We start from the raw sequence: 24362 nt of genomic DNA on the forward strand, positions 1-24362 counted from the left end.
CGCAGGTCAGTGATAGCGTCTCTGCCCGTGACAGTGATGAACGGCGGCTACACGGCAGGTCACGTCCAGGGCTGTCAAGCAATACATGTATACGTACGTGTGGACGCTCGGGCTGACTGCAACATGTGCACACATCCAGACACACGCGTGCAACACAAATTCAGAATGAGAACAACAAGAAAAAAGAAAGACTAATATTATTTAGGGGCCTGGAATGAATTCAATGCTTTTATGGACATGCTTACGGCGTGAACAACAAATCCAAACTCCTATGGGAGGTGATCTACTGCCTGGCTGCTATTTTCTTCCCGCTTCTTTTTTTTTTTTTTTTTTTCCTACTCCCGTGTAAAACAATCAATAGCAAGGGCACGTTAAGGTTTTGCTCGTATTCTTTATTTATATTGGGCAATGACAAATGCGTATGATGCAATGCTTTGCGGAGGCGTGTATCACTGCAGCGAGCGTGTAAATAGATTCATGCTCAGCGGGGGGTGAAAATATTATAGAAACAACGCAAGACAACAAGACAGCAAATTCATTATGGCAACCTTTCAAAAGATATTTGCAAACTTCCTTCTTAATGAGTATGTTAATTAATCTCACATTACACATCGACAAATGATAATAAATGATCATGAGTATGAATTGCAAATGTAATTCATCTGCCGACTTTTAAATTACAATTACATGTCGACAGAAGGCAACGGACCAAATTTAGCTTGTGATTTTTTTTTCTCCCCCCATCATGTTCATCACGTGTACTTATTAGACGGAGAATATGCTCAAATGATCAAATGACCATTGACATCAAATTGTGGGGTTTACACTCGCCTTACTTTGGGCAGTTTGGGTTCAGTTCACACCTAGTGAAGTTGTTGAATGCCTGGCTGGCGTGTATGATAATAATTGCTAAAGATAGAAATAAAGGAAATGTTGGCTATCATTTTAATTTGAGCTATTTTGCTTTTTGTTAACTATAATAACCTTGGTCCAAAATTCATTGGAACTGGGGTTTGTACATTTTTCAGGTCAGGAGTTGTGGTTGTTTCCGTTTTTTCAGACGTACACGTACACACACAGTGAATACCGTCACAGCATGATGTCATCATCATCATCATCATCATCCAGCCCAATGACATTTTATTGATGAGAACCTATAAAAGGTAAGACAGATGCCGTGAAGCAAACATCCGTCTTCCAGCGGCCAACTCATCCGTCTGCTCTCACTCTATAACCTCCGACAGTCGAGTTCTTGTGACAAATAAAAAAGTAGTTTATAAATGATCAAATATCTAATCTAACCTAATAAAATATTTCATTTGAAGCCAACTTCAGTTATGAGCATGTTAACTCGTTCACTGCCGTTGATGTCAAAGTTGTATGTTATCTTTGACGTCTGTATGCGTCAACAGCAGTGAATGGGTTAACATACGGTTGCCGGTTTATCTGATAAATGTCTCTTTCCAAATGTGTCACTCCAATACCACGATAAGGCTTGCTAAGACTGTGTAACGTGAACAAGCTGAGACTGGAGCAACTGGTTTGGGACCGCTGCTCAGTCCGAGATCCGCATGTAATAGGATTCCTCAAAGCCTCAGATGGATGGCAAATGTAGGCAGTTTCATCTACTAAAAGAGGGCATAAATCACATGGGGAGGAAGCAGGGATGAGGCAGGGGTTATCACCAGTCTGGCTCCCTCATGAGAGCTTTGCATTAAAGCATTAGTGAAATTAATTCATCTTTCATAAGAGGTTTGAGCAGTATCTGTGATCTATGATAACAACCAATTTCTCACTATGGAGGGCTGGAGGAGGAGGAGGGAGACGGGAAAAAAAAAAAAAAAAATACTCAGCGACCCTGATAGACTACACAAATCTGCTCTTTTTAAATGGGCTAACATTATCTGGAGTGCCGCTCTCCGGAGCATCATCCCAGATTCATATCCCAGTCAGGAAAGGGCCATAAATCACAGGGAAAAAACTTTTCTTAGCTACCACTACCTCCTTCTACCTCTGTTCTTCCGACATCCTTCCCCTTCCTTCTCCCACTCGAAATGGACCGTTCCGTCCTCTTTTATGCTTTGAAAAAATGGTTTGGATTTGCGTCTAACAATTAATTTGATATCATATCCAGATTGGAGATCTCGATGTGCGGATTGGTGTTGGTCTGCAGAAGTGGGATGGAAGCGAGAGTTTGCCAAAGACATGGAAATAGGGGCCGGCTGATTCCATCTGTTTTGCATATATGTGCAGAGGCGGGCGTTGGAGCGTGCTTGACAGATGAGTGGGGAGCGCCAGGATGACACGCGGGCGCTGGTGCTCTTCATGACTACATCAGCACAGCTCTGTTCAACGCTCAGCACCATCATGTAGCATACATGAAAACTGAACGCATCAGAGCCAGCGTGGAATTGTTCCACGGGAACCGACCAGCAGTTTTCATTTAGAGACTATTGTTGTTTCAGAGTGAGAAAAAAAAAGTCATTTCTTTCTTTGAGAGAAATTCAAATGTCCTGACACGCAGGAAGACAAACCATCACCCACCTCGGGAAAGTAGTCCTGTGGAAACTTCTCCTTCTCCAGCGAGGGTGTGCTTTCCAGGGTTTCGGAGCAGGTTTCCTTCCCGACCAGCTTCCTGTATTTCTTTGCTGAAGATTGAAATGGGGAAAAAAAGGAAAAATATTCTTTAAAAAGCATTAGTGGGCACTATGAGCAACAACCTTGTACAGACAACTGCACCATCTGCTGGCTTGAAAACAGAACATAATGAAGCAAACAGACACAAACAGCCAGTCCAGCCCAATATTACAAAGTCGGACACTATGAACATCGGTGATTCTTCTCGAGCAGCTTTGTATCGTTGCAATGCATATTGTGTAGAAGAAGAAAACCATATTTGCACTTGATAAACTGTGTGAGGGAGAATTTATGCCGTCAGGTATAAACAGCTGCAAGTTAGAAAGCAGAGGACTAAGTTATTTTATGAATTTAATTTCAATTTGAGTTTTTAAAGTTTACTATCCTCATTGAAATCCTCACATCTATTAAATTCATACTTTAAATATTTTATGTTTGACGCAAACAACAACAACGTAAAAAAAGTAATACATGCAGGATATCACTTGAAAAGATGTATTAACTATACGGTGGAACTATTGAGAACAAAATAACAATAAGGTTCAAAGTAAAAATAACTGATTAACGGAATCCAACACAAAATACGTACATAAAAGTGGGGATTGAAAATACAGGCTGATCCAATTTGAGCGGAATTTCCTCTGAAAAATGAGGCTTAGTAGTGTGTGCGTGTGTGTGTGTGTGCGTGCGTGCGTGTGTGGCCTCCTCATGTCAGCATGACCTCCCAACAATGTGTGGGCATGCTCCTGATGAGACAGCCAATTGCCTCCTGAGGGATCCCCCTCCCAGAACTGGATTACGCATCAGTCAGCTGGTGGACAGTCTTTGGCGCAACATGGCATTGATGTATATGGAATGAAACATGATGTCCCAGAAATGCTCGACTGGATTTAGGTCTGGGGAATGGTCATGTCGCTTCAAATGCCGCACGGGACGGGGCTGCAAACACTTGTGGATGTCGGGCCCTCATAGGTATACATCATTGAATAGGAAATATATTAGTAAATCAAAATTCGGAAAATGCATAGAGCCTGCGCCATCGCCTTGTCCTGTCCTGTCCTGTCCTGTCCTGTCCTGTCCTGTCCTGTCCTGTCCTTCACTGGGGTAACTGGTGCTAATGCTGACTCGGGTCTAATGAGAAGCACGGGGCGGCGCCTCGCCTCCACATCTATATCTTGTCTTTAATTAGCGCGGCCACGGGACTCCAGGGCCCTCTGACACCACGGGATGATGAGACTGCCGTAACTGTCCAATAACCCGCCGAAGGCCATTAGCGCAGGCCCGAAATCTTTGGAATTAAATTCTAATATTAATAAGCATGATCGCTCCTTTTACATTATCCACAGCGACAATCTTCGCTCGTTGCTTTTGATGGAAATGGGAATAGCCTACAAATGGTTGTGGGGAGGGATGAGGGGCCACCGTAGGGGGATTTCATTTCAACTGTGTTGCTGTGCGACTCACCTTTGAAATCAAACTGCTGGATGTTTTTCAAAGACTCATGAATGAAGTAGAAACTTCCCAGAGCCTGGAAGAACAAAAGAGAGAAGATGATATATTTGGAATAATCGTCAATGAACACGCACATCTTTGTGTATTCTTTTTTTAAATAGTCATTCAAACACTAAAACTCACAACTGAATTTGTTCAAAATGTATTTGATGACATCAGGTTTACGCACAGTACAGTCTCATCAACTAAAGGACGCATTGAGCTGAACACTTCAATGGGTAAAGATCCACTTCAATAGGCTTAAAATCGAAATTTTCTCTGTGAACAATCGGAAAACTTTCCCAGGAAAAAGTGAGTCTCCCAGATGGGGATTTGATGCGGTTCACAGTCCACTACACTGCTTTCTCTCGGCCCTATTTACATTTAGGGCAAGTGAAGGAAAAGCTCAGGCTCAATCCGCAACGTCTTTCACATGGCAGACCTCGTTCCGAGTCTCTTTTCAATTCTTCGGAAAAGGCCGCTAACTTTTTCCATAAAGAAGAGTCCAAATTGAAATACTTGCGCTATTGCGAGAAGTTAATGGCTACAAGCAGAAAGGACAGGCAGGAAGTCAAGTCAAGATAGGAGGAGGAAAAGAATGAGAAGTGATGAAGTGACGATTTGAGGAGCGGATCAGATAAAGGACGTGGCTTTAGTCTTGCTATTTTTTCCGTGGAGGTCTGGAGAAAACGCCTCTCTTCGACAGTCTGGGCCCAGCCTGCATTATTTATGAGTGCTGGCACATCTTGAGATTAAACATTTGCTGATTTGTCAAAAGCACAAACATGAGGTCCTGCTCATCTCCTTGACATATAAGTTCAGCCATAGGAAGAAAAAAAAAAAACCACTGTCGCACATTTAATTGATGAGGGGAGCGGCTGGTGACCTGTGCCTCCTGTGCGCTCCCCTACTTCCTCGCTCTGATGGAGGACAGAGAAAAAAGGGGGACACATAGAGGAGGGGGGGTGGCGAGAGAATAAGAGCAAAGGCAATACTCAAGGTCACAGCTTCCCGTTTTTCCCCGGCTTCCAAGAAATTCGGTGCAGACTTGTCTTTGGCTTCGCTTTCATCTTTTGACAAGCAGTAAATCTCATTTACATTGATAAAATGTTGAACAAGTGGCAACAAAAGTGAAATACTGAAAATTTGTGTTGTATATAACAAACACATTTTTATTTTTGGGACTGGGACTAGACCTGGTTTGTTTTTATGTTTTGTGATTTGTACATTTTTACATGCTGTTATTTATTTTTGGTGTGTGTATTTAACTGTGTTTGTTGTTGTATGATGTATTTTTACTCTATGCACACGGTAGTTTAAAAAAGACAGATGAGTTGAGTATCTTTCAAAAGTCAATGCTCAATCTTAACAAATTTTAAAGTAAAAAAATACTCTATGAACACAGCCCTAAAAATCAAGATAAAGTGGGAATAAAAATAAGATGAAATGATCAAAATATTCACGTCTCTCCTTCTACTAGATGATAAATGGACGGAAAGAGATGAATGCTTTCTGTACACTACTTAACCCTGGCAAATATTCCATTTACACGAAGGTGGCTGCTAGCGCTGGCTCTCATCTGCCCGGCCGGCCGGCCGGCCGGCTCTTCATGAAGAAGCTATTATATTAGCAGGCTACAATTAATCCATTTGTCTCCTAACATGACAGGCAGCAAATATTCATTAGGGCTGGGCTGCGCTGACAGGCCATGCTTATCATTTACCAGGAGCTTGACAATGGCCTGTGTCAAACGTACGTTTGTCACGGCTCACTTTATTGATTAGCTGCCAGATTTCCATGAAATAATTAAAAGTATATTTTACATATTTATAAACCCCCGCTGCCACGGCGGCTACTTAATTCCCCATTAGTAAAATGCACTCTATTAGGTGCATGATGCGGGCGGGCGGGCGGGCGGGCGGGGGGCTAAGGGGGAAATGAGTAATCACCGTAATTGTAGACAGAAAGACAATAAGTGCACCATAAAAGCTGGGATTTTATGGCCGCTTCTGCCAATGCTATCTCTTATCGCGACTTGTATTGCCAATGCCTCTCAAAGATAAGAGAACATTGGCTCCCCTCTCCCTCCCTTTGTGGCCGCCGTCCGTCCGTCCATGTGTGTGTGTTCATGCAAGTGTGCAGTTGACATTTCTAATACTGCTGCAGATAAGAGCTGAACAAGTCCCAATAGACTAGGCTAGTAGAAAATAGAGACTTGAGTGCCGCAGTACATAGCCTGCATACTTTGCTCCCATGAATGCTTTATCGATAGCCCGGACTGCGGGAATTAGTTCTGGCCAATGGAGAGAAGCGCCGTTCCTCTGACCTCTGAATAGATTTTCTGCATTTAATGTGAAAAATGGCCCATAAAGCAAACATAAAAGTAATCATTTTTCTTCAAGGTCTCACCTCCAATATGTGCTAAGGGAAAGCCGGCGGTCCCGAGAGAGCCGCCACGTACACACTCCGGTGTCATCCCAGTGTCGCTGTAAAGCTTCTCCGAGTAATATTCTGCCGTCCCACAGCCGTGAACAACATGGAGCAGAATGGCTTGCTGTGCTGGCTGTCCAGTGAGCTCAAGGCTCCGTCCAGCACATAAACCAAGAAGTAGGGCTTGTTTGTTGACTTTTGTGCAAATTTGATGAATCTCTTTTTGGGCTTGTTATGTACAGCCACCCCGACCCAATCCAAGAGCGGCATAGCAAATCTATCGGCAAAGACGTACGTGCCGGGAAAATCGCATTTTGATATCTATAGTCAAAGCAATCATTTGGAGGAATTATGGAAAATCCCCCAAGCAAAAGGCCAATTCATATGCAAGTGTTGGGCTCAATGAGCACTTTTGTCCGATACTGCGCAAACAGCTTGTTTGCCATCAATGCCGCAAAAGTAGGCTGCGTCAATAGAAATGCTGTGCGGATTCAGCCCACTGATAGAGATGGAGAGGTCTTAGTATTTCCTACTGCTGCTGCTGCTGCTGCTGCTGCTGAGTACACTGGCCACCCCCAACCTGCCATATGTGTTTGCCAAGGCCCTCTGGCTGAGCCATTGATTGAGTATTCACAGTATTGAGCCACAATCTCTATTATTCATTGGCTGCCTGGAAAGGCTGACTGGATACACAAAAAAAACTCTCATTAAAACTACTTCTATCACTTCCTGTGATTTGAAGGAGGCCCAAGTATTGGAACCATCTGTCATGGCCTGAATAAGCCCTTTCCTCAACTGGGACTCTTTACGACACGGCACGCATATGGGACGTGGAGTCAAATGTGTTAAACAGGTCAGAAAGAAATTTGAATATTCACTTCATTTATTTATTTTTTTGGGGGGGAGAGTTAAAATTTAGGTATAGTATGGAAGGTAGTATGTGTCTCAGTTGATTGGGGAACAAACAAAAATGTTATCAGTGTTCAAATGGGAACGATGCAATCATGTCACATGCAATTAAAACATATTTTTAGCTTCCAAAACACTGTTGCATATCAAATAAAAAGCAAAAATTGTTCCAATAAAAAGAGGATTCGAATCTGATGATACTTTCTGTACTTAGATACAGATGATTACGCAGCACACCAAATCACTTTAAATTAAAATAACAACTATATATAGTATATACCGGATCTAATTTTAAACATCCGAACGCGCACAACATTTTCCACATAAATTTAACTGCAAATCGGGATTTTTTGCAACGGTGTAATACCGCGTACCTGGCGAGAAAAGGTTCGATTGTTGCGTTGGCGAAATTGACCAAAATGGATTAAATTTCAAGCATTGCCATAAAGGTCCCATTTCACATTCGTAAACCGTGAAAGCCTGCAGCGCGTTTCATCCTTCTGAAATCTCCCAGAATGCCGAGCGACACACGCTCACCATTGATCTCAAAAGCACTGATTGTATTTTGGTTTGAAGAAAAGATTATGGATGGGGCTAAACAAGGCATAATAGGCCAAAGCCATGGCAGCGAGCGCCTGACCTGCCAACAATCCAGGCCCACTCCCAAGGTTGGCTGCCTCGCTGGGAAATATTGTGCATTAATTTCATTTAGTCTCCCCTCCAACATTCAATGGTAGAAGTTAATTAAATTGCTTGTCCATTGTGTTCATCCACTTACAAAGTTAATGATATTGTGGCGGGGAATTAAAGAGCATTTTATAAAGCGCACTGGATGGGAGCTGGCAGGCACTACATTGCCCAGTTGAACCCTGTCAGTCGGCCGGCTTCTGGACACCCTAATTAGCGGTGAAATGGATGCTTCCATCTGCCAATTTCCTGCCATGCTCATCAGTCGTGGGCTCCCTCCTCTAACCTGCCCGGCCGGCCGGCCAGCAGAGGTCTAAAGCAATAAAACCATCACGGCACTGACGTCCGACTAAATCAAACACACGCACGCACGCACGCACGCACGCACACAATACAAATACATTGGACTTTAAAATGGACTTTTCTCCCCCAAGACCACATGATGGTCCAGCCTAATCAAGAAAGAAGAGTTTGATAACTTTGTTAAAATGTTTGAAATGCACTATAGCACCTTGTTTCTATTTTCAGACTTTCAGACTGGATTTTGCCTTCAGAGAAAGCACAGCAAAAGCATTATGATTCATCTCATATCGATCAAATGCTATAGCAGTTCAATTCTTATATAAAACATTAGCACTCCCTATCAGATCAAAGTCCTAACAATTGAGATAATTAAAGTGACATTACATCCTCTATAGACCACTGCTGGCTTGCCAGGCCATTATTCAATTGTTTCGTTTGCTGGAAGATAAAAATGCCCTTAATACACTTATCCTCATTAATGTAAATCATATTTGGCTATGGATGTCCAATAATCAAAAAGAATATTTCAACTTGTAATCCCCATCTGAAACACGTTCCCATTAGGGAAATAGGCCTGTGCAAATGACAGGTCCTCAAATTCATTGATTTCTTTTTTTCTGTCTGCAATCTAAAGAGGCTGCTAATGCTGTCACGGACTGTTCATCAATCTATATTTTTAACTGATTTGATATTGCGCCTATTCACGTGGCCGGGTTTGTGAAATCATTGATTGAATTAGGATCAATGGAAGCAAAAGAGGTTGCTGTGGTTGAAATAAAGAAGCCTAAAAGTTGGACGTGGGGACGTTTAGCGTTAAAACTTGCTCGCTTGCCTCGTGTGGCTGCGATGGGTGCACACAGACGAAAGGCGACAACAGAGCAGGGACGTTTAGCGTTAAAACTTGCTCGCTTGCCTCGTGTGGCTGCGATGGGTGCACACAGACGAAAGGCGACAACAGAGCATTAAATGTCAAATAATTTGTATTGAGCAAAGTCAACCGGGGCGAATGTCATGTGGTGTCAGCTGGAAAAAGTAATCAGTCAGCTAGTGTCTGGAGATGGCTCTGTCATCGGCCTCTCCCATGACAAAGTGGCCTCTTACACACCTACATCCAAATACAAAGTGAGCCTTAGTTTGTGGTATTTTAATCGGGATACATTGCCACCTATCAATTTATTTGATCAAAAAGATTTTTACTTGTCAGCATTTCGACCTCCCTTCCATGTCATTTTGTTTGGCTCGTGAGCTTGAAGCGTCTATAAAATACGACAGCTTCATCAACACACGGACAATCGATGCAAGTTGATCTCCTCGGGTCGAGACATTGGTTTGCGCTGAAGATTTAAGCTACCGAAAAGAAAAAAAAAAAGGCAGCAAAATATTATTATTCCTGCATGGAAAAAAAATAAGCAGCTTTCTGTCTGGGTATGAGCAGAGGCGTTCTCGGAGCACAACAGTGAGCACAGGAGCGTGAAGCTTTAGAGGACTCTGCAAAACACAGGCGGGAGGCAGCAGCTCGTCTGAGGCTAAGACGCCCGTCCAGTGGTTCTTTGTGACCTTCTTTGTCTTTATGTAAAAAGCAATGTGCGACAATGATGTGTTATGTAAAATTCCCAGAGGCTTGATCTAAACGCTTGGATATCCTCCATGCTAGCTTAGTTATACTCGAGTGCATTGCCACTAAGAGCGCATGGACGCTGCGTGAAAAGCAAATGGAAATGCTTCTTGGATATCGAGAAATTATGTCATAGGTCTTTTCCTCTTATTGTGTCATTATAATAATCAATTTCAAAAAGGCAACAACAGAAGACGCAGATGTTTCTTTTCAGCCGTACAATGGCAGTAACCAGCCTTTTACGTGATCCCTCTTAAGACTGAAGGGCTTTGATATGCCTGGGAGCTGGAGACCTGTACCACGGCCAAGAGTGGCAACAAACCCGTCCGTCTCCATCCTCCAAATGTTAGAGAAAAGAGGATTTGAAAGGAAAACATGCAAGTCTCAGCTGAGCAGGTGCTACTTACTGTACACTACAGAATATCGTTCGGTCACGCATGTTTACTCGGATATGAGAAAAGAAGGCCAAATGTTTAAGACTTTGAGGGAATGCATCCGAAAGAAAATATATCATTCAGAGTCAAATGTCTCTGGCATACCTGTATTACCAAATCATTTTACGGTATCATAAAAATCATGACAAATCCATAGATAAGCCGCATTTTCTGTGTTGGCTAAAGAATTGGATTTTTGTTGCAAAGACCACAAATGTAATCAGGCAGTTAAAACTAAGATACTTGAATTAATTTGAAAGAGGACAACACCCAATCTAATTAGAGGGCTTTTTAATGAATTGGTAATTAGCTGCAGAATGGCGCATTCAGGGTGCAACTGCGATATGAACTTTAGCAGAGATCCTGTAGACTGAGGCACTCTTTGTGTTAGATGACTTGCCATTTGGGAAGGATTACTACTAACTTAAGAGGACCACAGTAGTTTGATACTTGACATCGTTAAAAGAAAGCATCACCTTTTCAGCCTAAACTTTTCAAATGGATGACTTCATATTAGGGATGGCTTCGGAATGTTACAGTACGCACTTATGGACAGCGCTTTTTCATTTTTACATTCCTGGTTGGCCCCAAATTATTGGGGTGGTTGGTTTAGTTTCTGTAACTGTAAAATGTTTTTTGTTTTGGATGTTCGAAATAAAGATATCAATCAATCAATCAATGTTTGTTTCCCAGGTTCTATTGCTGATCACTAAAAATGGATATATGTAATTAAAGAAAGAAGAGAGTTTTGTTTCTTTCGATAGGTTTGGTGCTATATTGTCGCAAAACATAACATTATGTGGCTCTTGAGTCAATTGCTGGCAAGTTAGAGAAATCCGACAGCAAATGAGCTAATATATTTTATAATTAATTCATCAAAATGAGGAGCTAACTGAATAAATATTATTCTCTTTTTATTTAGACTGTAAATATTTGTGTGGCTGAACTGTATTCTATAATTAGCGCTTCAAAATGAGGAGCTAATTGAATAAATATTACTGTTTGTTTCTTATTTGTTTACTTTGGCTGTAAATATGTGTGCGGCTCAACGAGGTGCCAAAAAAAATGAGATAAATATACAGCATAAAACAAGGGCAAAAATATCAAGCAACATGGGTGTGATTGAATACATTCAATAAATGGGCCAATGCACTCCCGTGGTCAAACCTATGGAGATGTATTTTGTGTATTAAACAACATTGTGACAATTCACCATGAGCTATTGCATGCTCCGCCCTTAAACACGTCCAGAGTAAGTTTCATCAGGCAGACTCTGGAGGTCCCCTACTTGCTTGTTTGCCCAGCACCGCCCCTCATCTGCTCAAAGCCGTCTAACGTGACCTCGGGAACCTCACGGCGACTACATTAATTTTACAAACAAAAATCAATTGGCCAAGAAATAGGACAAAGAAGAAGCTCGTTGTTAATACACCAAGCGGGGCGCACCCTCAGCCTGAGAGTTTATGGTTGTTTTTTATCGGTAATAGTTTAACAGCCGCAGGCAGCTAGGGGACAAAGGAATTGCTCATTTCCTATGACCCGACGGATGAAAGACATTCCAAATAAAGCCACACGCTGTGTTTATCATTATTCTAACAGCTGGCCATTAAGACAAATTTCAGGCTACTGAAATTGTTATTTCAAGCATATGATACTTATTTGTTCAATATGACATTGTTGGGATTTGAAGAATGCAGCAAGTCAAGGAGCAAATTGGGGCAATTTGCAGGCCATGTGCCCTTCAAATTGTTATTGCTCTGTTTAGCTGCTGCTTTGCAACATTACCGAAAATTACATTAGGAAATTATGATCTTATAAATGACAACCGGTTCCCATTAAGAACAAATGTTTGGTGCAAAGAAAAGTGGCATGTAATTGAGTTGAAATGTGCTTTGGGAGCTATAAATATGCGCAGAGCAAATTTAATACTGGAAACCTATTTCAAAATATATACCCAATAACTACATTTTTACACTGTTTTTCTTAAACACAAAAAATATTTAAAAATTTTAATAATAAAGTAACACTAAAATTAATAAAGAAATTTTGAAAAACTCAAACTAATAAAACACTGAAAACTTATTAAAAGTAACGAATTTTAAAAATTAAAACTTAAACCAAACAATCAAACAAAAACAACTACAATGAAAACAGAATACTTTTGGAGGTGACTTTATAAACAATGTGTCAATGGTATGCAGAGTTTTACCAGTTAATTGTATACGATAGAAAATGGCTGCACGATGCGGTGCCATTACTTTGACGGGCGGCAAGCGAGGTACCATCAGGTGAGAGAAAAGTGAGTGAGTGAGTGTTTCAAATGGCCTATGTGCTTGAAATGTGCTGCACAATACCTACTAATTCTATTAAGTGCCTCTGTGGTCTAGCAGTGTGGTTTTGGGTTGATGTAAATGGAAGGCTGGTTGACTAAACAATGCAATAGCATTAGAATAAGGTGATTGGATGGCAGAGCAGAGCAGAGTAGAGTAGACGGCCCATGCCTAGCCTGCTTGGACCTTGCCAAGTCCATTATGTGTATTGGAGACAACTTGACATCCGTCATGGTGAGCTGCCAGCCCAGAGAAAAAAAGGGGCTGTTGCTATTTTCTTTAGCCTTCGTTGCGGAGATGGCTCCCACCTTTGGCGATATCAAGGTACGGATAATGCAATCAAATGAAGACCTCGTGAACGAGCCGTCCCGCTTTCCAATCTGCACCGGGACATTCGGTTTGTTTAGAAAACCCTTTTAGTCAACTCGCTCAAGGGCGTGCATATAGACTTGCAGTGGAGTTAAGGTTTCATGATGTTTTACTTTTCTCTAGGTCGAGAAGTCTGATAGTTGTTTTTTAGCTTTATTTTTTAATCGCTATCTTTCATATTTTGTCTTGAATAATGGGAAGTAGGCTTTGCGCACACTGCTTCACTCCAACAAAATGAATTCCAGTTGGACGAAACTTTGAATAACAGAAAAATGTTTAATTTGACTTTAAAATGGCTTATCTTAACTACAATCCCTTTCATCATCTCTATCGTGTGAAATTGTTTTCCCACATGGCTCAGCACTACACTTACGTAGAAAAATTGAGTTTCCCAAAATATTAGCTACAGCCCTCATTAATTTAATTCAATTGTTAAATTCAATTTCATTTTAATTTATTATAGTCATGATAATCCCTCCAGAGGAAATTCAACACACACGCTCCCATATACTTGTGTTACGCACGTCACAGACAACCAGATCACACACGTGCAGACATGAAAAGACAAATAACAAATAAAGAAATGTCAGATTCTCCGTACTTCCTTCTTAGTACATTTTGTTTAGCCTTGTCGTCATCAGTGACCACTTTGCGCTTTCCTTTCTTTAACAGAACCTTTTGTGTGCAAAGCATCAACTTTATTCCTTAGCCAATTACAGGCACATGGAATTTAAAAAAAAACAAGAAAAAAGGCACTTGTTTAATGTGTGATTGCTGAGTGTGTTCATCTGAGACAGGTGTCAAGAGGTTGTTTCAACGATAATAATTAGCCCACAACAGCACGCTTAGCAGCAGACAAGCCACAGACAGCTCTTCACCAAACGAGAAGAAATTGCTTGGATTTAATGTAATGATTTTCCCAGCAGCCCTCTACTGATTATAACAGCTTGTGCGTGACACTCGGCTAGAGTGAGGAGATCAATTCCCCAGGAAGGCTTGTCTTCTTCCGACAGGCCAATGAGCCAGGATGAGCGCAACAATCACGGACGCACGGCACATTCAGCGCCACCCTCTCGTAACCTTCTTGTCCGCTAGATGATAGCGAGCAGTGGGAAAGGCGCTCCCCTCGGAGCCGCTGAGCGACTGTCGACCCGTCCCTCCCTCCATCGTCCCTCCCTCCGTCCGTCCGTCCGTCCATAGGAATACACGTCTAAAGCAGGAAAAAGGTCAGGCCGGCTGAATGTGGCTGGCAAACAGGCAGCGGGGGGTCTGGTAGCCCGCGGATGAATCACAGGAGAATTGGTGCATGGCAGTGAATGAATAACCCGCCATGGCTCCCCAAACCCCATTATTTCCCTCCTTCTCCAACAGGGCCTGAAATTCATGTCTGCGCATGCTGCCAGTTCATTAGGGGGAAGATGTCATTCCTCTTCTGGCTGCTGCAGGACGGGACAGGCCAGGCCAGGCAGGCCCCGAGAGGACCCAGCTCTGTTTAATTCCACATCAAGCGCTCCAGCGAGGGCCTTAATCTCTGCTTGTGTGATCAATACTATATCAGTGTAAATTAAAATGACAATTTTAAAGTAATTAAGCCTGTTAATGCTCGATTCAAATGTCATTATTTGCACAAGGAGAAGCAGAGGAGAAATCTTGCTGTGTGAGAGTTAGTCCGCGTGTGTGTGTGTGTGTGTGTGTGTGTGTGTGTGTGTGTGTGTGTGTGTGTGTGTGTGTGTGTGTGTGTGTACGTGCGTACGAACTGTCCGGGGGATTTGCAGTGGGGGGGGGGGGGGCCGTGTCCACAGTGACAGGTAAAACGCTTTAACTAGAACAGCACATTTTTGCCGCTGTAGTCACAAAAAGAAGGGTTTAACAAAAGCAGATTAACTCTCCACCCATGCCGGCCCGGAGACCTCTCCAATTTCAGAGGAGGGTAACCCAATTGCTGGAATCTCATTTGTACGAGCAAACCCAATTATGGCCATATTAGATGAGAAGTGGCAGGGAGAGAATGCTTGCGGAGGGAATCAGGGAAAAAAATAATAGGGGCGGGGGGGGAAAAAGGGAATGTTACACAATAAAAATGCACTTAAGTATAGAATGAAGCTCAGCAGTAATTGCGTGATTGGATTATTTGTGTCTACCCCCTCACTTTGTTTTTGAAATGCTATTTAGAGTCATTGTGATGGTTCGAGTGAAACAAATGGGGCCCAACGTTAACCTTGTGTCTGTGTGTGTCCTCCCTCATGTGAGCTGAGGTGATGTGTAAGTGAAAAGGAAATTAAATGATCACATTGTTGCTTGTTATTATGACAGGCTCACAGCCAATAGCCGGCGACCCGCTACTCCTCATAGACCACATTCACCAATTATGTCCAGTCACACCAGTGAGGGGCCATACTGGGCCACTGGCACGGGTGTCTTTATGAAAAAACATCACGATTAGCAAATATCCATCCATTATCCGTGAAATAGTTATACATGTGCTTTGCAAATTGCTCCAAAAAATATATATAGCAGGGCAAAGAAAATCATATCCATATCTCCCAACAGGGCCGCCGAGGCAAGGGGGATGAAGAAAAGCCAATAGCAAAGACGCAAAGATCAATCATGGATGTGTACATTTTGTCGATGCTCCACTCCTTAAGCAAAATACACACACCACAGAAGAGACAAAGCTGTTGTCACTATTGGATTTTTTGGGAAACGGATGTTTCATGTCAGTTCCATTACAAATGTTCAGATTACCTTTAAACAACTAAGATTATCGACACGGTAACAATCGCCAACGTGCGGGTATGAAATTAGCAGTGGTGATGCATGCCCCATCAAGCGGCCTAAAAGATACCCAGAGGGCCGAAGAAACGTGCCGTTATATTGGTTTACGTCCAAGCTGTCCGATCCATCACGCTTGCGTGTTGGCTCCAGTTTGAAGAGCCAACCCATATTAATTATCAGCTCATTTGGAGGAGGGGGTGACAAGAGTGGAGTGTTAGAAATGGCTGACAGGAGCGAGTGATCAATTGAAGCCATTGCTCCCTCCACCAGAACTCTACTGAGGGTGATTGAGGTCAGATTGGTTGTTTGTTCCAGGAGAGGTAAGGTTGCTCAAAGGTTGTGGGCTGCTCAGTGAGCTAAGGCAAACATCAGGGACAGCACGTTCGCATTCCCACATTCGCACGTTAACCCATTCCAATATTCAATCAACAAAATATCGAATCAGGATTCCATTTTCGTACGTTGCCACCGTCACGGTAGTCTGTCGGCGCTCAACAGTCTTGTGTAACTTTTGTAAATATGGCCGAGAAATTCAACCTTGGCTACTTGGGAGATTTTATTACGCTCCAATGTCATTTTGTCTGACAAAATACAGAATTTCTGAAATATGAGAAAAGTATATTGTAAGACATATATAATCTTGTCAGTCGCTATGACAGCGTTGATCAAATCTACAAAAATGGTTGCGACCTGTCGGTGACTCAACAACTTGTGCTTCTGGGTCCATATCCGTCTCCACACGTGACAAAAATGAATCTGTATATATATTGTTTCATTAAAATAACAATAATATTTGTTATGGATATGCTAATGTGCTCACCCTTGGACAGTGATATGTCCACCAATAAATGTCAATAATAAATCGTATGACAACATCCCTCTAGTGTTTGCCTATGCAGGCGTGCTTGCTTGAAAATATAATGCATACTGATTGATTATTTTAGAGTGAAGTGGGTGGGTGGGTGGGGGTTGACGGGGGGAGTTGGGAGGGTGATGTTTTTTTTCTCCTTGGAGGAAGAGAGGACTGTGAAAACGGAGGGCTCTCAATAGATGGGGGATTATGGAAATCAAAGAGATTAGCTAATGGGAATATAATGGCCAGCTACTGCCCGGGTCAGGCGGGCCATGCAAATGAAGCAGCGATAGCCACTGGCGAAGGCACGATCGATATGGACGGTGGCTAATGATAGCCCTATATCAGATGTGCGACAAATGGACACGGCTGCCACACACACACACACACACACACACACACACGGTATGGAGTGTACAGGCCTGATGCCAAAAGACAGACGTGAGCTTTCAAGATCTCGCCAGTTCCGTCTGGCCGTTGTCAGCACGTGCTCTCATCGGCACCGAGATGCAGATACGGCTTCAGCCTCATTCTCCACACTCCAGCGAGCATCTTTTCATCCCCACTTGGCCTCCAAACACAACAAACGTCCTTGCGGACAATCAATAGCAGCGCGCTCCCGACTGCCAAGTATTACGACAGAATTTAGATACACTAAAGAGTTTATTTTCCTATAGAGTGCGGACAATGTGACATTCTTCATTGAGAGTGCGCAGGTAGGTATTAACCTTCTCCGGATGGATGAGGTAAAGCCATATCATAAAATGCAACAGACGTGAAAGCTTTTATCATCGGAATAATTGGAATATCACCTCTCTTATATATCAGAATGGCAATTTTGAGCATGTCAGAAAAATTTCAATTCCAGGTGCGGGGTGGTGGCGGGGACCAGCATGGCGGGCTTGGCCTCTCCCCCCCCCCGCCTTTCATTTTCATTCCCGCCCGCTCGGCACAGTCATTCATCAGGGCCGGGGCAGAGGACACTTGCCGCCTGCTCACGAATGCATGGAGCAAGCAATAAAATTAACCTTGTGGCAATTGTTTTCCCAACCGTTTGATGGCTCCGTGTCAGCTCATCTGTTAAAACTGAGAAGCATAAAAAAAGTCATACTTGGATGTACAAAGAATTATGACTTGTGAAGGAGAGCGACAACTGAATGAAGCCAGACTAATGCTCGATTATTGAGTCCCATCAAGGAGGAGATGGTTGCCTTTTGATTTGTGCCCGGGATCGGTAAAGAGAATCGAGCGCTTTATAGGTTAGGATTATAATCCAAGGCAAAAACAAGACGGTTGGACGTAATTTAATGCCGAGGTCGACATCAGCGACCCGGCCCTTTCACTGGGCCGGTGGGAAAAAGCAGCGGACGAGAAACGACGTAAAAGGGGGAAGGAATAAAAATCCTTCACATAGTGTTTATTTGCTCTCAACAGCTCCAAACCAATCAATATTTTTAATTTGGGTCCGAGTTATTATTTTTCACATCACTGCATCCGGGTGCGGCGTAAAGTGGCTCATATTTTAGCACTAAAAAGATCGATATGACAGGCTCACCTTCACTCTGCACCCTCCGTGGATGGGATGGGAGGGGGGGGGGGGGGGGCAACACATCATAATGGGACGCGTGCTAGGAGCAAGCTGCTCCGCCTCTTTCTGCAATAACGACATTATCGGTGGAGTTTGCGGCACGCATTTTGTGTAAGGTAATCCAGTAAGGGACAGCTAGTGATGGGAAAATGAAGCTTCAAATTGGGTTTATGAACCAGTGGTATTTTTTGACTCCTCTAGATGGCACGCTCTATTTAACAACGAGATGAAACCAACGGTGCCACCTTGAGGGGGTCGAAAAATACAACAATTGGTTCATGAAGCAAATTTGAAGCTTCATTTAGAGTTCTTCATTCGGAAGACCTCTACAAAGGAAGGCTGGAGCAGAGATTCAAATCCGTGCTACTCCACCGTGCCGCCGCTGGCCCACTCCTATTCCGTAGCCATTCATTATATATCCATTTCTGGAAATATTTTTAGAGTCAATGCCTTCTCCCCTAAGGGCATAACTCAGCTGATGGCAGATTCATTGATTGTTGCTCAAAAGGTGTCATGAGTGGCTGCGTGATAGTGCGCCTCTTTGCATGAGTGTTTATTCCACTTTGACATCGGGCATATGCACTTACGTCTGCTCTGAGCCTATGAGTGATGGTCCAAGAGAGTTATTGCTTCGCGATATTACAGAGCTACTCCATTCAAGTGGCCTCAGCCGGTGGCGTACTTCTAACCATATTGAAATAAGAGCTCACTTACATTTAGTTTGCAATATTTGAACCTGCTCATAAGCCTGGGAGGGGGTAAGAGCAGCTTCTGCTAGTTAACCTCCGTGTGTAAAACCAACAGAGTGTACACAGGGACTCCCCCCTTTGACCCCACTTTCTCTTACGCGGCGGGGCTGTATATAATCTCTACACGCAGCCTAGTTTTGTTTTACCATAAAAATAGAACAGCGGGGTGATATAGGATGCTGTTTAAAAAGGTGATAAATGCAAGCGACACACATTTCTGAGGCATACTGTACGGAGGAGGCCTTGTCGGCACGGAGGGAGGGAGGGAGGGACACTAAGTGTTCATAAATTCTTAGCTGAGCAAGGCGGTACCGATGATTGCATTACAGCATGCTGCCTGGAACAAAATTAAGGACTCACCTCGAGAGTCGAGTGAATCTGAGCTACGGGCATCTGCTGACAGATCTGTTGTTGAAGCGCGGATTATTATGTGCTGAGGACGATGTAGCGATCAAATAAAATATCGACTACTTTTAATTATTTCTTTAAAGTCTCCTATACACAATAAGATGATGTCAATACAATGTGTTTGGTATTTTATTTTATTTTTTTTACAGCAAGGAGCCCATGTAGAAAAATAACATTTGCTCAAATGCCTAGCTCTGAAATTAGGATTTTGATTACAGGGATTACACATTCATTTTCATATTTGATTACAGTATTCCAAAAATAAAGATTCACGTCAGCTTAAATAATGCTAAAAGGAAACAATGCGCATGAGGTTGCGAATATAAACCTCTGTGACTTTTTAACAGCCACCAAGAATACAAATAATATGATAGATTCCAATATTAACACATCTATAGTGCATTCAATTTTAGATTTGAAGTTCTGATTTTGCACATTTCATTATTTATTTTTTTTAAACATCATTCTTGTAATGCGTCCATCTACGCAGACTGAATGGAAGAAGTCTTGCCCAACCACTGATTGATTAAATAGTTGATTAAGAGGTGTCCGTTAGTCAGTTTAGTCTCTGTTTATTACTCTGATAATGGCACACACAATCACAGACACACAAAAACAAACACACACACACACGCACACGGAGCACGGGAGGATATATATCGTCTGTATCCTGTCAAGCCACATAGGCTGATTTATTCTCTGTCATTGCTCTCGTTCCTGTCCTGTAGACCACACTTGCTTTTAATTTCCCATTATAATGCTTTGGAACAACTGAGGTTGAAGACACCAATGAGTGTCCTGTCCTGTGCTGTGCTGTGCTGTGCTGGCATGGCCGTGCAACTATTAAGATGTCCAAAACATTGGGAGACATCAGAGCACATCATTTGAGATGACATGAAATGTAAGTCCAGGGCCGAGCCCACCATAAATATTAATGGCCGAGAACAAGTGGATTGGGAGTTGAGTTATCAGGGCAGGCCTTTCTAATTGACATTTTACCTGCTGTATACCTTAACGCCGGTTGTAAAACTCCCAGCCGTAGGGAGTCATGTCACTCAAAAGATCTTGGCCACAATGGTGTGTGCTTTCTCTCTTAGGAATTAATATTGCATTTACATGACGTTAGTTTTGAGTTGTCTAGGATCGGGAGGAAATACATTTACAATGTGATTAGAGGTGCATTAATTGACAACTAATTGATTAATATCGGTGGATGATGATTTTGATAAGGGATTATTTGTTTCGATATCTTTTTAATTTGAAATCGTCTCATAATTTCATTTGTCAACCGTAAATATTCTTTTGACACATTTTCCAACATGATACGGACCAGATCATTAACTGAATCAAAATTAATGTTTGTTCTCTGCACTACTAATTTGATAACATATAAAAATAAAAATATATATTTTCTCAAACTGGAAAAAAATAGATTCATTTTTCTCATTAAAAGGAAATCAGGTGTTCTGGCTATAATGGAGCTCACGTTTGAAAATGTGTCAATCCAAGTCAAAAAGGCGTTCCCTTGCACATACACACACACACACACACACACACACACGACACAGAGCAAATAAACAAGCTGACCTTTATCTTAACACACACTCGCTCGCCCGCTCGCTACATTTCCATAGTCGCACTCAATCAAACAATTCACTTCCTAAAACACCAGGCAAGTGCATATGGAATACAACAAGGCAGGAAAACTTGCCACTTCCATGATCTGAAAATTGACAGGTGGCACAGACAACAAACAATTATCCCCGCAGCACCAAGGAGAGAAATCGAAGATTGAGAAAACAAATATGACTGATGTGTTTGAGGCTAAATGGCAAGCCCTGTGTGAGGAAGACTGAGGAGTCTATTCATATTTACTGTTGCCTGAATTTCAATCCAAACATCACGGAAAGGACATGCCGTGTTTCGCTTTCCGTAGAGCGCTTCTCTGAGACGAGAGCAAAGCGTGATCTCTATTTGATGAGAATAAAAAGACAACAAAAAAGGTTAATCTATACACAAACACTATTAAATAAACAGCTCATAATGCCAGGATATATGAAATGGCACATAATTACATTTCCAAAAGGCCAGCGTTTGTAATATTCTTTTAAAGAGCATATGTGACTCAGCGGGTGCTGTGATTTATGAGCGTTTGTGGAGATGCAGCCAAGCGCGCTGGAAATGCTGAAAACGTGTTGGAGAACATCGGCCGCCACGCCACGGCACACACAGCTCAACAAACACGCACGCACGCATGCACACAATGTGATTGCACCACGTTTTCCACCAAACTGACTACATCTGGCTATTTTTTGGACATAATCTACTTGTGTCGAGTCGAGGCTGCCTTCAATGTAACATAAACCATATTTGATGCCATGATGTCTTAACAATAGTGGCTGTTGGATAGTAGAAAGAAAAAAAAAAAAAAAAAAACACAGGGAAAATCCTCACTCAGTTCAGCTAGTTTGAGTCTTTGGCTCCATCAAGAGGACAAAGAGTGCCTCTGAAAAGCACAAATGTACAGTACATTTGTAGTTTGAAAGACACTTTTCTATATTTTATTTTTAAGTTTTATAGATATAGTCCTACAGTTTTGTTATTTTTGTGTGCTAGTGGGGCGACCTGATTTGAACAGTATTGAAATTGTGTTTTCTGGCCGCGCGATATCCAGAATTGGAACAAACATACTGTTAGTATATGATAACTATTAACTGTAAAGTTCCCATCAGTTGGATTAACTTCTCGGACATCTAAATATACTATATATTCACTCACAGATAGTTTCAATAAGCCATTATTGTGCAATTGACTCGGTAAAAGTTATGAAGACAAATTGCATATTCCTGAAGAAAATGAAACAAAGTAGAGCAGGCAAATATCTTACTGTTTGGAAAATTAATAAATTCGAAAATACACCTTGATTTGTGTCATGAGAAAAACATCTTGGTGAACTAGGCCAGGCAAAAATATATTCTCAAAGCACTACTGCCACCTTGTGGTTATAGAATATTGTTACAATCTGTGTATCAGAACATGTTAAGGATCTGTAAGTAGCACTACAACCAATAATAATGAATGCCAAATTTGTGAGTTGTACTTGTAGACTTACTGTGAAATGTTCCCGGGACTTGTAGTTTTCATCGAGGTAGACACGAGCTCGGCTGTACTCCTTCATGGCATCACTGGACAACAGCTCTCTGGTCAAAAGATGACAAAAGTGTCATTCAACCACTTCCATTTATTACTGCAATCAAGCACTGACTTTATGTAAACGGTAAAAGCGGAAAACAACATTGTGAAAACTTGGATTTGATTTTGAAATAAAAGTGTCATCCAAATGGCCATATTCTCCATCAAGAGAAAATACTGGAAATCACTGTGACCGACTCTACTTACTTGACAAAAGTGTCCACGTGTGACATGGAAGCCTCATAATTCTTCCCACCCACTTCTTGACAGTGCACAGCTAAGAAATGAGGCTTATGAGACTGAACTGTCTGTAAGGAAGGAGAGAGAAACAAAGAAGGAGTCAAAGCTGGATCTCACTCAGCAAAAAAAACAAACCTCCGCCATTATATTGGATTTTATTATATATGTATTATATGTTAGGCGGCTTGAATGGTTGCCTATTTGTTATCCAAGCACAGCAATGTACACGCGTGTCTCGATAACGACAGCAGAAATCCCGTAGTGACAAGCACAACGCGGAGCTTTCACTTATCATTACTTAGGGATGTGCCTCGCCTCGCCTCGCCTCTGGTGCTGAACGTATGTATGTACATGAGGGTGCGACCCATGCTCCTATGTCAATATTTGTCCAAACGTATTCCGCTCTGAACCAAAACCGGGTTAGCTCCTGCTGCAACAACACGGCGGGAATGCTGACCGAAAATCGAAACCTGTGGGAACACCTACCAATGCATTTCAGAAAAAAAAAAATGAGTCCGTCTAGGGTCTGCTCGCTATGACACACTTGAGTGTTTGGAGGTGTTTGTGAATATGCCGTCTGAGGTGTGCAGAGAGGCCGAGCTCTAATGGAAAATCAATAGCGCAGAGTGATTTACAGCACTCGGGCACTCACAAGGTCGGCCGATGGATGGCAGGCAAGGCTTTACATCAATGTCACTCCAGTGTTGTGTTGTGGCTGGCTGGCTGGCTGGCTGGCTAAGGGGAGCCAAGGAAGCTATAAATGGTGTGTGGACCCTAAGCCGTTCTTGATACTTCACAGGCAGCTCACCTCAGCAATGCATTATGCTCACTGCAGCCCCAATCAAATAAAAATAATGTATGGCAATAACACTATGGATTTTCCATCAACCTCTTGCCTTGTCACTTATCTCAATGAGGCAAGAGCGAGAAGGCCGAAAGCAGCTCAAAGTTGGAAAGATTAGTGGACCTATGGGCTCTGAATGGGAAAGGGCACATTCTCAAGAAGCTTGCAACTATTAGCAGGGGAGAATGTGACTTGACGGGGACTTCTTGGGTCATTCGGCCGCACTCCATTTGTCTTTCCTGGATGTAAATTTAGCCGAGCTTTGGCAAACAGGCCTTGTCTAAAGTCAACACTAATGTATTTTATTATTCTAAAGCCTACACGGTTAATTAATGCTATTTTCCTCCCGTACGACAACGCTTGAAAGCCATTTCATTACAATGTTGACTTTTAAGTGTCCATTAAACATGTACATCCTTGACAGACGGTGCAGCTCACATTGATTTTCTATGCTGAAGAGAACACAGTAAAACAAAAATGAGAGTGGTTGACACCAGCAAATATATTA

General features: G+C 42.3%; 1 protein-coding gene across 2 annotated transcripts in view; it reads right to left on the bottom strand.

Annotated features, from left to right (window-relative positions):
* The window catches only part of LOC125978941 (inositol polyphosphate-5-phosphatase A), a 76567-nt gene that overhangs the window by 40436 nt on the left and 11769 nt on the right, over window positions 1-24362 (bottom strand). For both annotated transcript variants that reach the window (XM_049736865.1, XM_049736866.1), the window contains exons 3-6: window positions 22978-23078; window positions 22691-22778; window positions 4102-4165; window positions 2545-2648 (exon numbers count right to left, since the gene is read on the bottom strand). In XM_049736865.1, coding sequence (XP_049592822.1) covers window positions 2545-2648; window positions 4102-4165; window positions 22691-22778; window positions 22978-23078 — 357 coding nt within the window. The remainder of the gene's footprint in view (window positions 1-2544; window positions 2649-4101; window positions 4166-22690; window positions 22779-22977; window positions 23079-24362) is intronic.

The sequence above is a fragment of the Syngnathus scovelli genome, chromosome 12, assembly GCF_024217435.2.
Source record: "Syngnathus scovelli strain Florida chromosome 12, RoL_Ssco_1.2, whole genome shotgun sequence".
NCBI lineage: Eukaryota > Metazoa > Chordata > Actinopteri > Syngnathiformes > Syngnathidae > Syngnathus > Syngnathus scovelli.